Source organism: Eublepharis macularius, chromosome 3 (assembly GCF_028583425.1).
Source record: "Eublepharis macularius isolate TG4126 chromosome 3, MPM_Emac_v1.0, whole genome shotgun sequence".
NCBI classification, from domain to species: Eukaryota; Metazoa; Chordata; class Lepidosauria; order Squamata; family Eublepharidae; genus Eublepharis; species Eublepharis macularius.
Window position 1 is genome coordinate 181,882,602 of NC_072792.1, and position 13,417 is coordinate 181,896,018.

A 13,417-nucleotide genomic window follows, 5' to 3' on the forward strand; every position below is an offset into this window, starting at 1 on the left:
GGAAATCCCTTTGCAGGTATCATAAAGAGCGTCCTGCTGAATCAAACCAATGTTCCACTTAGAACAGCATCCTGCTTTGCTCAACGGGCAATGCCCATTTTTTGTTTTACACAACGCCCCAGAAGGCCCACAGCCAGGGTCACAGGTGCCAAAGCCCTCTCCCTCCATGGCTGCAGTCTAGCAACTAGCATTCGGGGGCATACTACCTCTGCACATGGAAGTTCTATTTAGCCATTATGGCTAAATTGATATACCTCTCCATGAATTTGTCTAATGTCTGAGCTAATGGAAATGACTGCATCTTGTGGCAGTGAGTTCCAGAAGACATGCCCCCTTGTGTCAAGTCCTGTCTGTTGTCTGTCTTATTTCTACTGCTCATTGATTTCATTAGGAGCCCCCAAGTTCTGCTGTTTTGGAGAGTTCTCCACCCTGTCCATAGCTTTATAAACTTCTGTCTTGTCTGCCTTAAGCTGTTTTTCTAAGCTGAGCCCCCTCCCCATAGCTTTTCTTCCTAGGGAAACATGCCCCAATCCATGTTCATGTTAATGGACAGTGAAGATAATATGGGTGTGTGCATGCGCACATGTGGATGCAAGTGCCTACACACTCATACGGTTGGAGAAGAAACCTTGCCAAATAAGATTTTTTTAAGTTGATGAATACATACTGATGTAAGGTATACCAGACACGAGTAAGCCAACTGAAATAGGCAGTCATCATAACCATAGATAGGTCCAACCACAAGTAACTAAAGTGCAGCTCCTGAGCAGCATGGGGCAGAAAATGTGTATCAGGCACCCCCAAACTTTTCAAGCCTGGAATTGGGTGGTGGGCGCAACCACAAAATGGCTGCCATGGGAGGCAGAGCCAACCACAAAATGGCTACCATGGGAGGCAGAGCCAACCACAAAATGGCTGACATGGGTGTATGTGTGGAGCTAGACATACAAAGTAAGTCCAGGTGCAGGGGAGAAGTAATTTATAATGATAAAGTGATTTAGCTGCCACTGAAGCAATGTTCTTTTTATTTGCGCAGCCCATTGGATTTCCAGTGACCAATTAGAACCAGTCTAGGTAAGAACCCCACCTGGCCCCACCTATTTTGGGGAAACACTTGATGGGTACCAAGTAAGTTGTCAGCAGGCATTATGGTGCCCCCGGGCACCCCGTTGGGGACCACTACTGTATATGTCCAGAGAATATTTAATTTAATTAATTTAATTTACTTGGTATTCAACTACAGAGGAAATTGTTTAGTGCTGTATCTATCTGGTGGCGGTGGAGAGTGCCCTCAAGTCAAACTGACATGGTGCCCCCTGGTATGAAGACTAACAGAGGTGGTTCGCCATCGCCTGCCTCTGCAACCCTGGCCTTCGTTGGAGGTCTCCCATCCAGTTACTAACCAAGGCTGACCCTGCTTAGCTTCTGAGATCTGACAAGATCAGGCTCACCTGGGCTATCCAGGTCAGGGTGCTGTATCTATCTAGTATGTATTTATTCTGTCTTTCTTTCATGGCCTGCAGGACACAGCACCTAGATCTCACTTTCCTATTTTATCCTCACAACAGCCCTGTGAAGTAGACGAGGCTAAGAGAGACTGACTGGCACAGGTTACCCAGCTGAGTTGGGATTTGAACTTAGGATCCTAGTCCAGTAATCTAACCATGACACTGCACTCCTTTGAGTGGTGCTAAATTGGCATGTTTATATGAGTATAGCTCTAAGTGAGAACGGGGCAGACCGCGCTCTTCGAGGATAGTCTCAGAATACATCCCAGCCCGGTGTAGTATGGCATCATGACCCCCAAATCTTGCTTTCCTATTAATCAGAACAGAACCCAGAAAAAAATCATTAATCCAAAGCTCCAACATCCTATTCCATACAGTGACCAGCCAGATGCTTTGGGGAAGCCCAACAAACCAGGTAGAAAGGCACAACAAGTCCTACACCTTGCTTGCGGGCAAAATATTTGCCTCGAGATTCCGGTCTGCCAATTAAATGCCAAGCAGGTTGGCTGACATGGTGTTCCAACCCCCTGCTGAGGGTAGCCATCCAAAGCCTGCCAAAGGAGGAGGGGTTGATCGGAGAAGCTCAAAACGCTTTCAAATATGCAACAACAGCTCTGCTAGAGGAAAACATTGGGCGAGGGTAATAGCTTTGTAAGTAGGCAATTAATCAAAAGCTGTATTTATATGGAACGTTGGTTAGCCATGCAACCTTGTTTGAGGTTTGGCTGTCTAGAGAGCTTCTCGGCTTCTGTTGACAAACACGGGCTCTTCAAGGTAGGGTCACTTTTTACTTAAAATTCAAGCGGTTCAATGCTAGCATGCCCCAGCCTCAGAGAGGAACCAGCGGGGCCCACTGCAGGGATTCTTCCACTACCAAACCTGCCTGAAAATGAAGCCAAGAAAACCTCCCTGCATGGCCAGTCCATGGTTTTTTGTGTTTGTGTGCCCTTGGCAAACGATGACTTTGCTCCCACCCCACATTCAATACAGAGAAAAGTGAGAGGCCTCGAATGAACGTTTTGCTTACTCATCATTCCAAATGAACAATGTAAAAATAAAAATAGATCCGCTCTTCCAAAGCCTTCCATGTTCTCATGACAGCGACAGATAATTGGAGTTAATAGATGCAAAGATTCTAGAAGCCAGTTAATTCCAAGCTGCCCCTCAAGCCAGTAGAAGAAGTTTGCCTTTTTCGCCTCTCCTCGGAGTCCGTCGCCCTAAGCGATCTCTTATGTTTGGCTAGTGGTCGGCCTGTCCTTACTGAGGAAGGACGCTTGAGAGTTCAGATCTCATTAGCAAGGAGCCCAGATATTTTGTTTAGCCCATGTTTTTATCCCACCTGTCTTTTAGGAGCTCAAGGTGACATACCTAGATCTCTCCTCCATTTTATCCTCATAAGAACCCTGCGAGGTAGGTTAAGATGAGTGAGAATAGTTGCTACATCAGACCGCCAACTCTCCATCCCCCCAGGTTCTCCTTTTAAGAAGCAAAAAGTATACATTCATGACTGAGAAGTGAGTTCCAAACAAGAACATGTCCTATGAAATCGGATACTTACAGTTTCAGTTGCGGGGGTCAGAATCCTCTTAAAATATACTCGAGATCTTCTCTTATGGACATATGAAGCTGCCTTCTCCTGAGTCACCCCATTGCTCTACTGACGTCAGTATTGTCTATTCTGACTGAGCACAGTGCTCTGTAGTGGTTAGATTACCGGACTAGGATCTGAGTTCAAATCCCCACTCAAATACTCTCCCTTCAGCAGGTGGTTGGAGCAACATGTGTGTATTTATATGGAACGTTGGTTAGCTATGCATTGTCTCTCCAGGGTATCAAGTAGAGATATTTCACATCGCCTACTACTGGAGCCTTTTAACTGGAGAAGCCAGGATTGAACCTGAGACGTGCATGCGAAGAAGATGCTCTACCACCGAGCTACTGGTCCACCCCTAAGAGCAACGACTCTGAATCCCAAGGAGCTGTCCTTAGTGCTGACCGTGTAAGAATCAGGACTAAATAATATGTTTCTTCTCACAACGGCTAATTCCTTTAGGGCATCAGTTCTCAAATAGTGGGTCAGAATCCAAGAGTGAGTGGTGTGTGGGTCATGAAGCCAGCAGGCTTGGTGATGAAGCCTAAAGGAGGCTCAGTAGGAAATTTGCCTCTACGTCACGTGTGAAACAGCCTGTTGCTAAATCCATTTATAAATACTAAAAATGCAAAATTGTTTGGTGTTAATGATGCTAAATTATTGAGTTTTAAGTTGGGAAGAGGAAAGGTAGCATGGAGTTACTTTACACATGGGTCCCCTCCTCTTTGAAAAAAGAGTAGGTTTAGGGTTGGATCCCACTAAAAAAAATTGAGAACCTCTGCATTAGGGAATTCCCTGATATGGGATTTGGTGGTGGGCTACTAACCGCTGACTTTCAAGATAAATTAGGCAAAATTGGGGAGGAAGGGAGGCCTATGAATGTCTATTACCCATCATGGCTAAAGTGAACCTCCATATTCCTAGATGTCCTTGGAGGTCCCTTCCAACCCTATGATTCTATGATTCTTCTATGCACCCATGCTTGAACGATACCATAGACGGACATCATTGGAGCTAAAATGTCTTTGTTGAAAGGAGCTTGAGGAATTGCTGTGGCTTGCCCCACTCCAAAAAGAAGCCTAAGGGATTAACATTCAGCAAAGTGGTTGTGTTACATCCCACTGTTTTCTGCAGATGCACATAAGCAGTGTGGCAGGGTTCTTTGCAAATTTCTGTGCATGTAGTCCCACGGCGCACCGTAGGACTAGCTAGACACAGTCTGTTTGGGGGAGGGGTACTGAGCCCATGAGTTGGGGGCAGGGGGTTCACCCCAAAGGCCAACCCTAATAGTTACTCAGGTCTGGTGGTATTGCTCTAAGACCTCCAAATGAGGAAGAGGGTGGCTTTTATCACTTCAACAACAACTCTTTAAAGATGGACTTGCTGAGTCAGGGGCATCGGGAGACGGTGAACAAGAGTTGGTTCTTGTGGGTGCCCTAATTGATGGCTCTGATCTGCCTCCCATTCAATGCAGTTTTGTTTTGTCTTTACGCTCTGAGGTTCAGGGCGTGAGCACGCCGCTTGTTTTCGTGTTTGTTTACTAGTTGCTTTTCGCCCCATTCTGTTTTTGTTGTTGTTGTGTAGCTGGGCTCAGAGGTTGGTTAATAGCTGGGTGGGAAACATGTTTGTGAGCCGGGCGGATGGATTGTTTGGGAGATCACTGGCCATTGCCAAAACCCACCTAAATATGGTGCTGTGTTCTGGTTTGCCAGAGATTGCAACAGCAAAAGTGAGGGTGTGGCTTTTTCTCTAAGGTTTTTGTGAACCTGGTAGCTTAAGATAACATCTGTGATGAGAGGCAGGCGTTGCTTATTTCTAGGAAAAGATGTGGCTGGTAGGGACTTGGTAGGACTTAGAATCATACAATCATAGGATTGAAAGGGACCTATAGGGTCACCTAGTCCAACCCCCTGCACAATGCAGGAAATTCACAACTACCTCCCCTCGGCCACACACATACCCCAGTGACCCCTGCTCCATTCCCAGAAGAGTACCCACTGTTGGAAATACACCAGTTGCTTTTCGCCCCATTCTGTTTTTGTTGTTGTTGTGTAGCTGGGCTCAGCCCTGGAAATACACCATTTGTTTTCGAAGACCTGGCAAAAGAAAATTCCTAATTCTGGACTTGAAATTTGGACACTTAACTTTTGATACCTTTTGTAAATAGCAGCATTCATCTGTTTAACCAACTTGGAGCAATTTATAGTAAAATATTATTTTGCTTTGCATTTTATGGTGTGTACAGGATATAAGATTTGTAGTAACATTGTGTACGTATTAATTCTCTCCATAAGATAACATTGTGACTCTCTATTTGTACATTGATAATTATATTTATTGTAGTTATTAGGATATTTATTAGGATATTTATTGTTCTTGCACTTTATGAGCACTTTGAGCACTTTAAAACTGTGAAAAAATCAATTAGGATATTTATTGTTCTTGCACTTTATGAGCACTTTGAGCACTTTAAAACTGTGAAAAAATCAATTAGGATATTTATTGTTCTTGCACTTTATGAGCACTTTGAGCACTTTAAAACTGTAAAAAAAAATCAATTAACTTTCTTGGAACTGTATATGTTTTCCCTCCGTTGGGCTTTTGCCTTCTAGTTGTTCAGTTGTTTCCGGAGGAGTCCCTTTGTTTGCTTAACCATGCCCAGAAGATGGCAAAACACCATCAGGATCCTTAGCCAAACTGGCCTGGGGAAAATTGCTTCCTGACCCCAAAGTGGCGATTGGTCTTACCATGAGAACTACGCCCTGATGTAACCCTTCCTGCCCTCCCTCTCATGATCTGCCCAGGTTCACAGAATCAGCATTGCTGTCAGATGGCCATCTAGCCTCTGCTTAAAAACCTCCAAAGAAGGAAAGCCTTCTGATTGAAATATCACCAATGGAGCATTTTGAGGTTTTGCACCAGGGTCGTGTGTTTCTAACTTCCTTGAACCCATTTTGGGAAAGGCAGGATATAAATATTATATACAAGGCTTTTTTGTGTGTGTGTGTGTGGGGGGGCAGTACTCATCAGTACTGAGTACCGTCACCTTACAGGGTAGGAGAGGCGGCTCTCCCAAATCCTTATAAGGGAATTGGGGGAAATAAGCACAACCTTATGAATACTGGCAGCTTAAAAAAAAAAAGCTCTCTCTATGTGTGTAGTTTCATGTGGGTAGCTGAGTTGGAGTGTTGTACAAGAGCAAGATTCAGGTCCAATAGGTCCTTGATACTGACTGTACTACTCTCATGCTGTGTAATCCACCTTGAGCCTCAGTGAGAAAGGCAGGCCATAAATGACATAAATAAAATTAGAAACCATACCATGTGCGTGTATATATATATGAGGTAGTGGAGAGTGCCCTCAAGTCATAAGTGACTTATGGCGACCCCTGGTGGGGTTTTCATGGCAAGAGACTAACAGAGGTGGTTTGCCATTGCCTGCCTCTGCAACCCTGGTCTTCGTTGGAGGTCTCCCATCCAATTACTAACCAAGGCCAACTCAGCTTCTGAGATCTGACGAGATCGGTCTCTTCTGGGCTATCCAGGTCAGGACGTGCGTGCGTGCATGCGCATGCGTGTGTGCGTGCGTGCGTACATGCAAACATTTTTCAAAGCTCCATAAGATTTAAGTGAGAATAAAGAAACTGACCCACTCTTGAGAGGCAGTGTTGTGTAGCGGTTAGAGTGTCAGACTAGGACCTGCGAGACCCAGGTTTGCATTCCCACTTGGCCATGGAAGCTCGCTGGGTGATCTGGGTAACTATTCCCATGTACTCCACACAGTTACCTTCTCCAAAGTTAGGTGATTTGTGCACTCAGCATCCTTATTCTGTTGGCCCATTTAATTGGGGGTCAAGAAAACCCCCTTGAAACTGTCTAAGTAACAGAGGGCAAATCACCCAAACATACCTCGCAGGGCTGTTGAGAGCTTGGATGGAATAACACAGCGACTCAAATGCAGGCTTCCCTGAGCTCCTTGGAGGACAGTTGCCAAGATGCAAGCAAGGACTCTGGCCAAGGTTCCTCTGCTTTAATAGGTCAGTAGAAATTTCAGTCGGGGCTTTTTGCAGCTGCCCCCTGCCCGGCCAGTTACGTCTGGCATGCTGATCTTAAAGGCAAAAGAGTGTTTTGCCGTTGCAAAATGACTGATATAAAACAGCCTGGTTTGCTTCTGCCCTCCCCCGACCCCATGTAGCATGGTGGAAAAGCTGCCATGAAAGACACAGGAGCAGAGGCTAACTGGAAAGCTGGCAACCCTACTCACCTTTTGCTGAAAAGTGGGTCATAAATGCGATTGCCAGTTACTGCGGGGGGAGGGGGGATGAATACACTAGAGGGACTGGAGCTTGTCGGCAAATCCAGCTTTCCAGGACTTCTTCAAGAGCGCTTGGGACTAGCTAAGGTTGCCATCCTTCAAATGGGGCCTCGAGTCCTTCCAGAATTACCGCTGACCTTCAGACTGCCGAGATCAGATCCAAGGACAGCATCAGAGGCCAAACTATAAGCCAGCAAATCCCTGCTTAGCCCCTTCCCAAACTCTGCCCACCCCAGACACTGCCCCAAATTTCCAGAAATGTCCCAAGGCACAGCTGACAATCATATGGGGCGACCCTCCTAAGAGAAATCAAAAAGAGTCCAGTAGCACCTTTAAATCTAACCAATTTTATTGTAGCATAAGCTTTCGAGAATCACAGTTCTCTTCGTCAGATGCATGATCCAAACTGGTCAAATACAGAAGAGGAACTGCTGTAAGATGCTTTGGGATTCGGCAACTGACTGAAAAGCAGGATAGAAAGTACAAAGTGTCCCCCCCCTAATAAGCCCCCCTCCCAGTTCAGTAGCACATGTCCCAAGAAAGAGGGTTCAGGGCATGCAGTAGCCGGTGGGCACCTGCAAGGATGTTAACCGTACATACCGGATACATATTGGATGAAACAACTGGATAACACCCTATATACTTCCACTTCGAAATGTATCTGAGAAAGGGAGCTTTGGCTCTCGAAAGCTCACACCTTGGAAATCTAGTCGGTCTTTAAGGTGCTACCAGACTCGAATCTTGCTCCACAATAGAAATCAACAAGAGTCCAATGCCTGTTAGTGGCCGTGTTAGTCTTATGGGTGCTACTGGACTCTTGCACTTTTCTACTGTTACCCATCTTGATCTATCTCCCTGGAAATCAAGTTGGTCTTTAAGATTCTAGGTAAAAAGTAAAGGTAGTCCCCTGTGCAAGCACCGAGTCATTACTGACCCATGGGGGGACGTCGCACTACAACATTTTCTGGGCAGACTTTTTACGGGGTGGTTTGCCACTGCCTTCCTCAGTCATCTACACTTGACCCCCAGGAAACTGGGTACTCATTTTACCGACCTCGGAAGGATGGAAGGCTGAGCCAACCTTGAGCCGGCTACCTGAACCCGGCTTCCGCCAGGATCGAACTCAGGTCATGAGCAGATCTTGGGCTGCAGAACTGCAGCTTACCACTCTGCGCCATGGGGCTCTTCTGTAAGGTTCTACTGGACTCAAATCTTGCTCCATCGGTGCTGCTGGACTCGAATCTTGCTCCACCCTGGAAATCTAGTCGGTCTTTCGGTGCTGCTGGATTCGAACCTTGATCTTCAAAAACTGAACGCTTCACCAGGGGCGCCTTTGAGCTGCAGCTCCGAACGTCGCCCACTAGATGTCGCTGCGGAGCCTAGGCTCGCCTATTCCTCCCCGGGAAGGCCGCCGGGAGGCTCGGCCGGAGGGGCGGGGGCTCCGAACGTGGGGCCAGCCCCGTTTGTGACGCAACAGAGACGGGCGGGGCCCGTGCCTTTGTGATGTGGCGGCGGGGGCGTGGCTCCGCCGAGCCTCGCTACTTTTCCAGCCGGCTTTTTTCTTTCATTCATTCATTCGGGCGAGCGGGCGAGCGCAGGAGTCGATGCGCTTTTTCTCTCCAAGCGCGGATTTTTCGGGCTGTCTCCGCGGCTGGGCTGTCGCCGGGCGCCGGATCCTGCGGAAAGACTTGCGGGCAGGTAAGGCGCCGGGGGCTCTCCCTCCGCCTGCCCTCTGCGGCTGCGCTCGGCTTCCCCGTGATGCTGAGTCCCTCCAGGAGGGCGAGGGGTCGAGCTAGGGGTGACCGATTACCTGCGCGGGAGGGCCGGCCCGGGCCCTCGGCTGCTCGGTCTCTCCCTTCCGAGGGCATCACCTTTTCTTCTCCGAGTCGCTCTAGCTTGCCTTTAAGAAGTCCAGGTTCCTTGCACGGATGGACAGATGGGACTTATTCTGTTTTATCCTTTTCTTGTACTTTTTAAAAAATCTACCCTTCCTGTAAGGCGGGCAGGCAGCGTCTCCCCTCCACGCAAGAGCCCTGCGAAGTCGGTTAGGCGGAGAGGGCGATTGGCTCCAAGGTGACCCAGCGAAGTGGGGGAGATTTGAACCCAGGCCTTCCCCCATCCTAATCTTATGGAAAGGTATTTGATTTAGCGATCCGGCTTTTGCTGCCTTAAGGGTGCTGGAGCTGGATTGGACCCAGGCTGGTCTAGAGTGGCTTCCAGTAGTTGCCATCCAAATGCCCCCAAGTGCTTCTTTCTGCTGTTGTTTGTCCTCCAGTGTCTTGCTACTTAATGGTATACTGCCCCTGTACAGGGAGGTTCTGTTTAGTTATCAAGACTTTAACTCCATCATCATCATCATCATTATTTTATTAGATTTACAGTCCACCCTCCCTGCAAATGGGCTCAGGGTGGATCACAACATACAGATAAAAAAACCACATTGATAAAACAGTATAATGATAAAAGCCAGATTTAGGGGCATAAAAACAAACTCTGTTCCATGTTCCTAATACCCCATGGCGCGATTCACGTCACCCTTCGCTGTCAACCGTAAGGGGAAGAGAGGGGTGGAAGCGTGAGTTGGTGCGCTATTTGCCACCATTCTTCCATGGGGCAGATTACTCATATAGCCCCCCACTAATAGGAGATAGGCGGGGAGGCCAATCGGTGGATCTGAATACCGGCGTCAACTAAATGCCTGGCGGAATATCTCTGTCTGGCAGGACACAAGGTCTTGGCGGGGCGGAGTATCCTCCGACAGAGAGTTCCACCAGGTTGGGGCCAGGAGCGAAAAGGCCCTGGCCCTGGTAGAGGCCAGTCGAGCTTCCCTAGGGCCAGAGACCACCAGTAGATGTTTTCCTGCTGATCTCTGGGGTACATACAGGGAGAAGCGGTCCCTCGTGTATGCTGGTCCCAGTCCTCTTTTAAAACCCTCTAAGCCAGTGAGCTTCCCTACATTTTAGGACAGTGAACTCCATCAACCGTCTCCAAGACTATCCTTCAGTGTTCATCAATGCATGGAGGTGTGGTAGGTCACTGGTCCTATTTTACAGCTAAGGAAACTGAGGCTGTGAATTGCTCAAAGTCGCTCAAAGCCATCGGTGATCAAGGGGTGCTTCGAGCCGGAATCTTCCACTTCCCACGTAGGCAGAGTTTTGAGATTTCAACAAATTCGCTTCTGTTCAGGAATGCTCCGGACCAAACGCCGTGTTGCGCTTTCTTTGCCGAACAAAGATTGCCAACTGTTTTTCTCCTTACATGGTAGCATAGGAGCCTGATGGGGTGGGTGGGTTGGCAACTCTGAAACAGATCTCTCTGCCGTTTGTGTGTGTGTATGCGCGCGTGCATGCTTGCGTTCTGCACTTTCATGATTTTACCTGAAGGCTGTTCTTGGAAACTCCTGCTGGTATGGTCCCCTTCCATCTAAGATGGAGATTAAAGGACATTCAGCCTACCAAAAGATGCAGACTTCAGTGTGGGAAACAGGGAAATCTGATAGGAAGAAGAATTAGCAGGCCTGCTGTGCCGTCTGAGGTTGTATTTTTGTTTTATAAAAAAAGCACCATTGTGCGCTGGAGGGGGAAGTTGCTCCTGTGAAAACCCTCCCACCTACACAACTGTGAAAGGAACAGGAAACAGCTGGTCACTGTAGAATGAGTTTGTATTCCAGAAAAGTACAGTATTTGCTCAAATGCATGCCTAAGGGGTCTTCGCAGGGCTGCCGTCAAACAAAGAGAAGGCTGTCTTACAGTTGCCTGTGTGTTACAGTTATGCCCAATGATAATTTTTTAGCGTGTGCATCACATTTTTTAAAGGGGATTGTCATGGAGTCAGGTCCTTTTTCCCCAAATAAATACAGCATGTTAGTTGCAGGTACAACTCGCAACTTGCCTAATTCCTGTGTAAACAGCTCACTCCTAGCCAGCTGCCTAGACTTTTCCCAAAGTCTGAGGCAGATTTCTATATAGCTCTCTCCCTCCATAGGACCGCAGAAGGCATCTGTGATAAGGAATAATATGGTGTCTCAAACCACCCACAGCTGAACAGAGATCCATAGGTGACTCGGGAAAGGGGCCCGAGAAATCTATACAGGAGGGGCTGTGTGTTGGCTAATAACCACTGATGCTAGATGGAGCTTCCATAGCCAGAGGCAGTATACCTCTGGATATCAGTTGCTGGGCGGGGGGGGAGAGATATAGCAGAAGTAGCCTGTCAATTTGGGGTCACTTTGGGAGTATCTAGTTGGCTGTAATGGGGGGGGGATGCTGAATGTGAGCCCCTGGATTTCTTGCAAGGTGCTTATTCAGATATAAATCTGAATCTTTCTCTTAGTCACCAATAGCCAGAAGCCGTTTTAAAATAATGTGTTTGTAGCTGATTTGGCCAAAATCCACACACACACACCCCAAAAAGCTGCACAGATGTTTATTAATAGCATCATGCAGGGACTGCTAAGAAACTTGGAATAGGGGACTGACTGAAAGAGAAATGATTTCCTGCGTACTCAAACTCCTAATATGAAGTCCGGCTAATATTTATTTTTAGGCAAGCCAAAAATACCCGCTGTGGCTTGTGTAGATTCATATTACACAGCTATGCATTGTGTTTCTACCTGGCGCTAGACGGGAGCAATCTCAGCTTGAGGGACTATTTTGGAAGCCAGGGAAGATTGCAAAAAAACAGGACCCAATCCGCCAGGAAACTGTTCTTTGCAAGCCCTGCCCAAAATTAAGGGGGGGCCACACAAGAGCACAGCACGTTTTGACAGGAGTTGCACAGACGAGCTTCTGGTGGGTTATGCTTTTAGGAATTTCTCCTACGTTATCAAACCCCAGGAGGACGAAGAGTTTCGCATCTGCTGATGGTTTGTAACTGGTCTCCTGGTGTCTAATTGGCGTAATTAATTAGCTGAGTCCCCAAAACAAAGCCATGGGATGCCTTTTATGAGAGCTGACTCCAATAACACAAAGTGTGCAAGCTTTTGAGTGCTCCAGAATTCTTCATCAGGGTAGATGTTTAAAAACAGAGCGGGGGGGGGGGGGGAGATGTCTTTGGCCCTGATCTTAAGCCCTCTTGCCTGCATACCGGGAAGAACACAGACTAAGTATCTCTCTCTCTTTTTTTCTTCTACCTTCTTTCAAGGAGGTAAGAGTGGCATATATGCTTCTGCTTGCCCCCTACCCGTTTTTTCCCGCAACAACCTATGAGGTACTTTGGGCTGCGTAGGTGATTGGCTCAAGGACACCCAGTGAGATCTACAGGTGGTTTGAACCGAAGTTTATCCTGTTGTGGTCTGGTAGAGCTGGTATCGAGTTGTACCTTTTCTTTTCCTTCCCAGAAGTCTGAGCAAACGGAAGGTGTAATACATACTATAAAAACCATCAATTGATCAAGTGCCTCTCTGGTACCAAACAGACCACACCAAACCTTTTAAAAGGAGCAGAGGTGATACCTGGTCACCATTATAATAACGTGTGTGCGTGCGTGCGTGTTGTCAAGTCACGGCTGACTTACGGTGACCCCAGCAAGGGGCTTCCAAGGCAAATGAGAAGCAGAGGGGGTTTGCCATTGCCTTCCTCAGCAGAGTCTTCCTCGGTGGTTCCCCATCCAAATACGGACCCTACTGAGCTTCCCAGATCTGATGAGACTGGGCTATACCATGCTGCCTTCTGTCCCATAACAAGAGTGGCAATAAATTTAGAGGATATACCAGGATGTAGAGCTGGTGGACGGCAGAATTAGCTGAGATTATTCTTGCTGCCTTTGGTCAGCTGAGAACTCCCTTTGAATTATGGCACATGAAGGTAAGTCCGTCTTCTATTCTCCTCCTTTTGTGAATGATGCAAGACCCCATTGGATCAGATTTAAGGGTCCAGTATCCCGAACCCAGCTGTGGATAGTCCACAGGAGTCTTAGGGAGAAAGGTGGACTATAAATAACATAAATGAAAGATGTCCACTAGAAGGGTATAAAGCTAGCAGCTATAGCCCCCATGCAGCCAGCA

At 47.4% G+C, this 13,417-nt stretch overlaps 1 protein-coding gene across 1 annotated transcript in view; it reads left to right on the plus strand.

The window, feature by feature from the left end:
- The first annotated feature begins 9,017 nt into the window (after positions 1–9,017).
- The window catches only part of RELT (RELT TNF receptor), a 90,273-nt gene continuing 85,873 nt past the window's right edge, over positions 9,018–13,417 (plus strand). The window contains exon 1 of the mRNA XM_054974490.1: positions 9,018–9,111. Coding sequence (XP_054830465.1) covers positions 9,018–9,111 — 94 coding nt within the window. The remainder of the gene's footprint in view (positions 9,112–13,417) is intronic.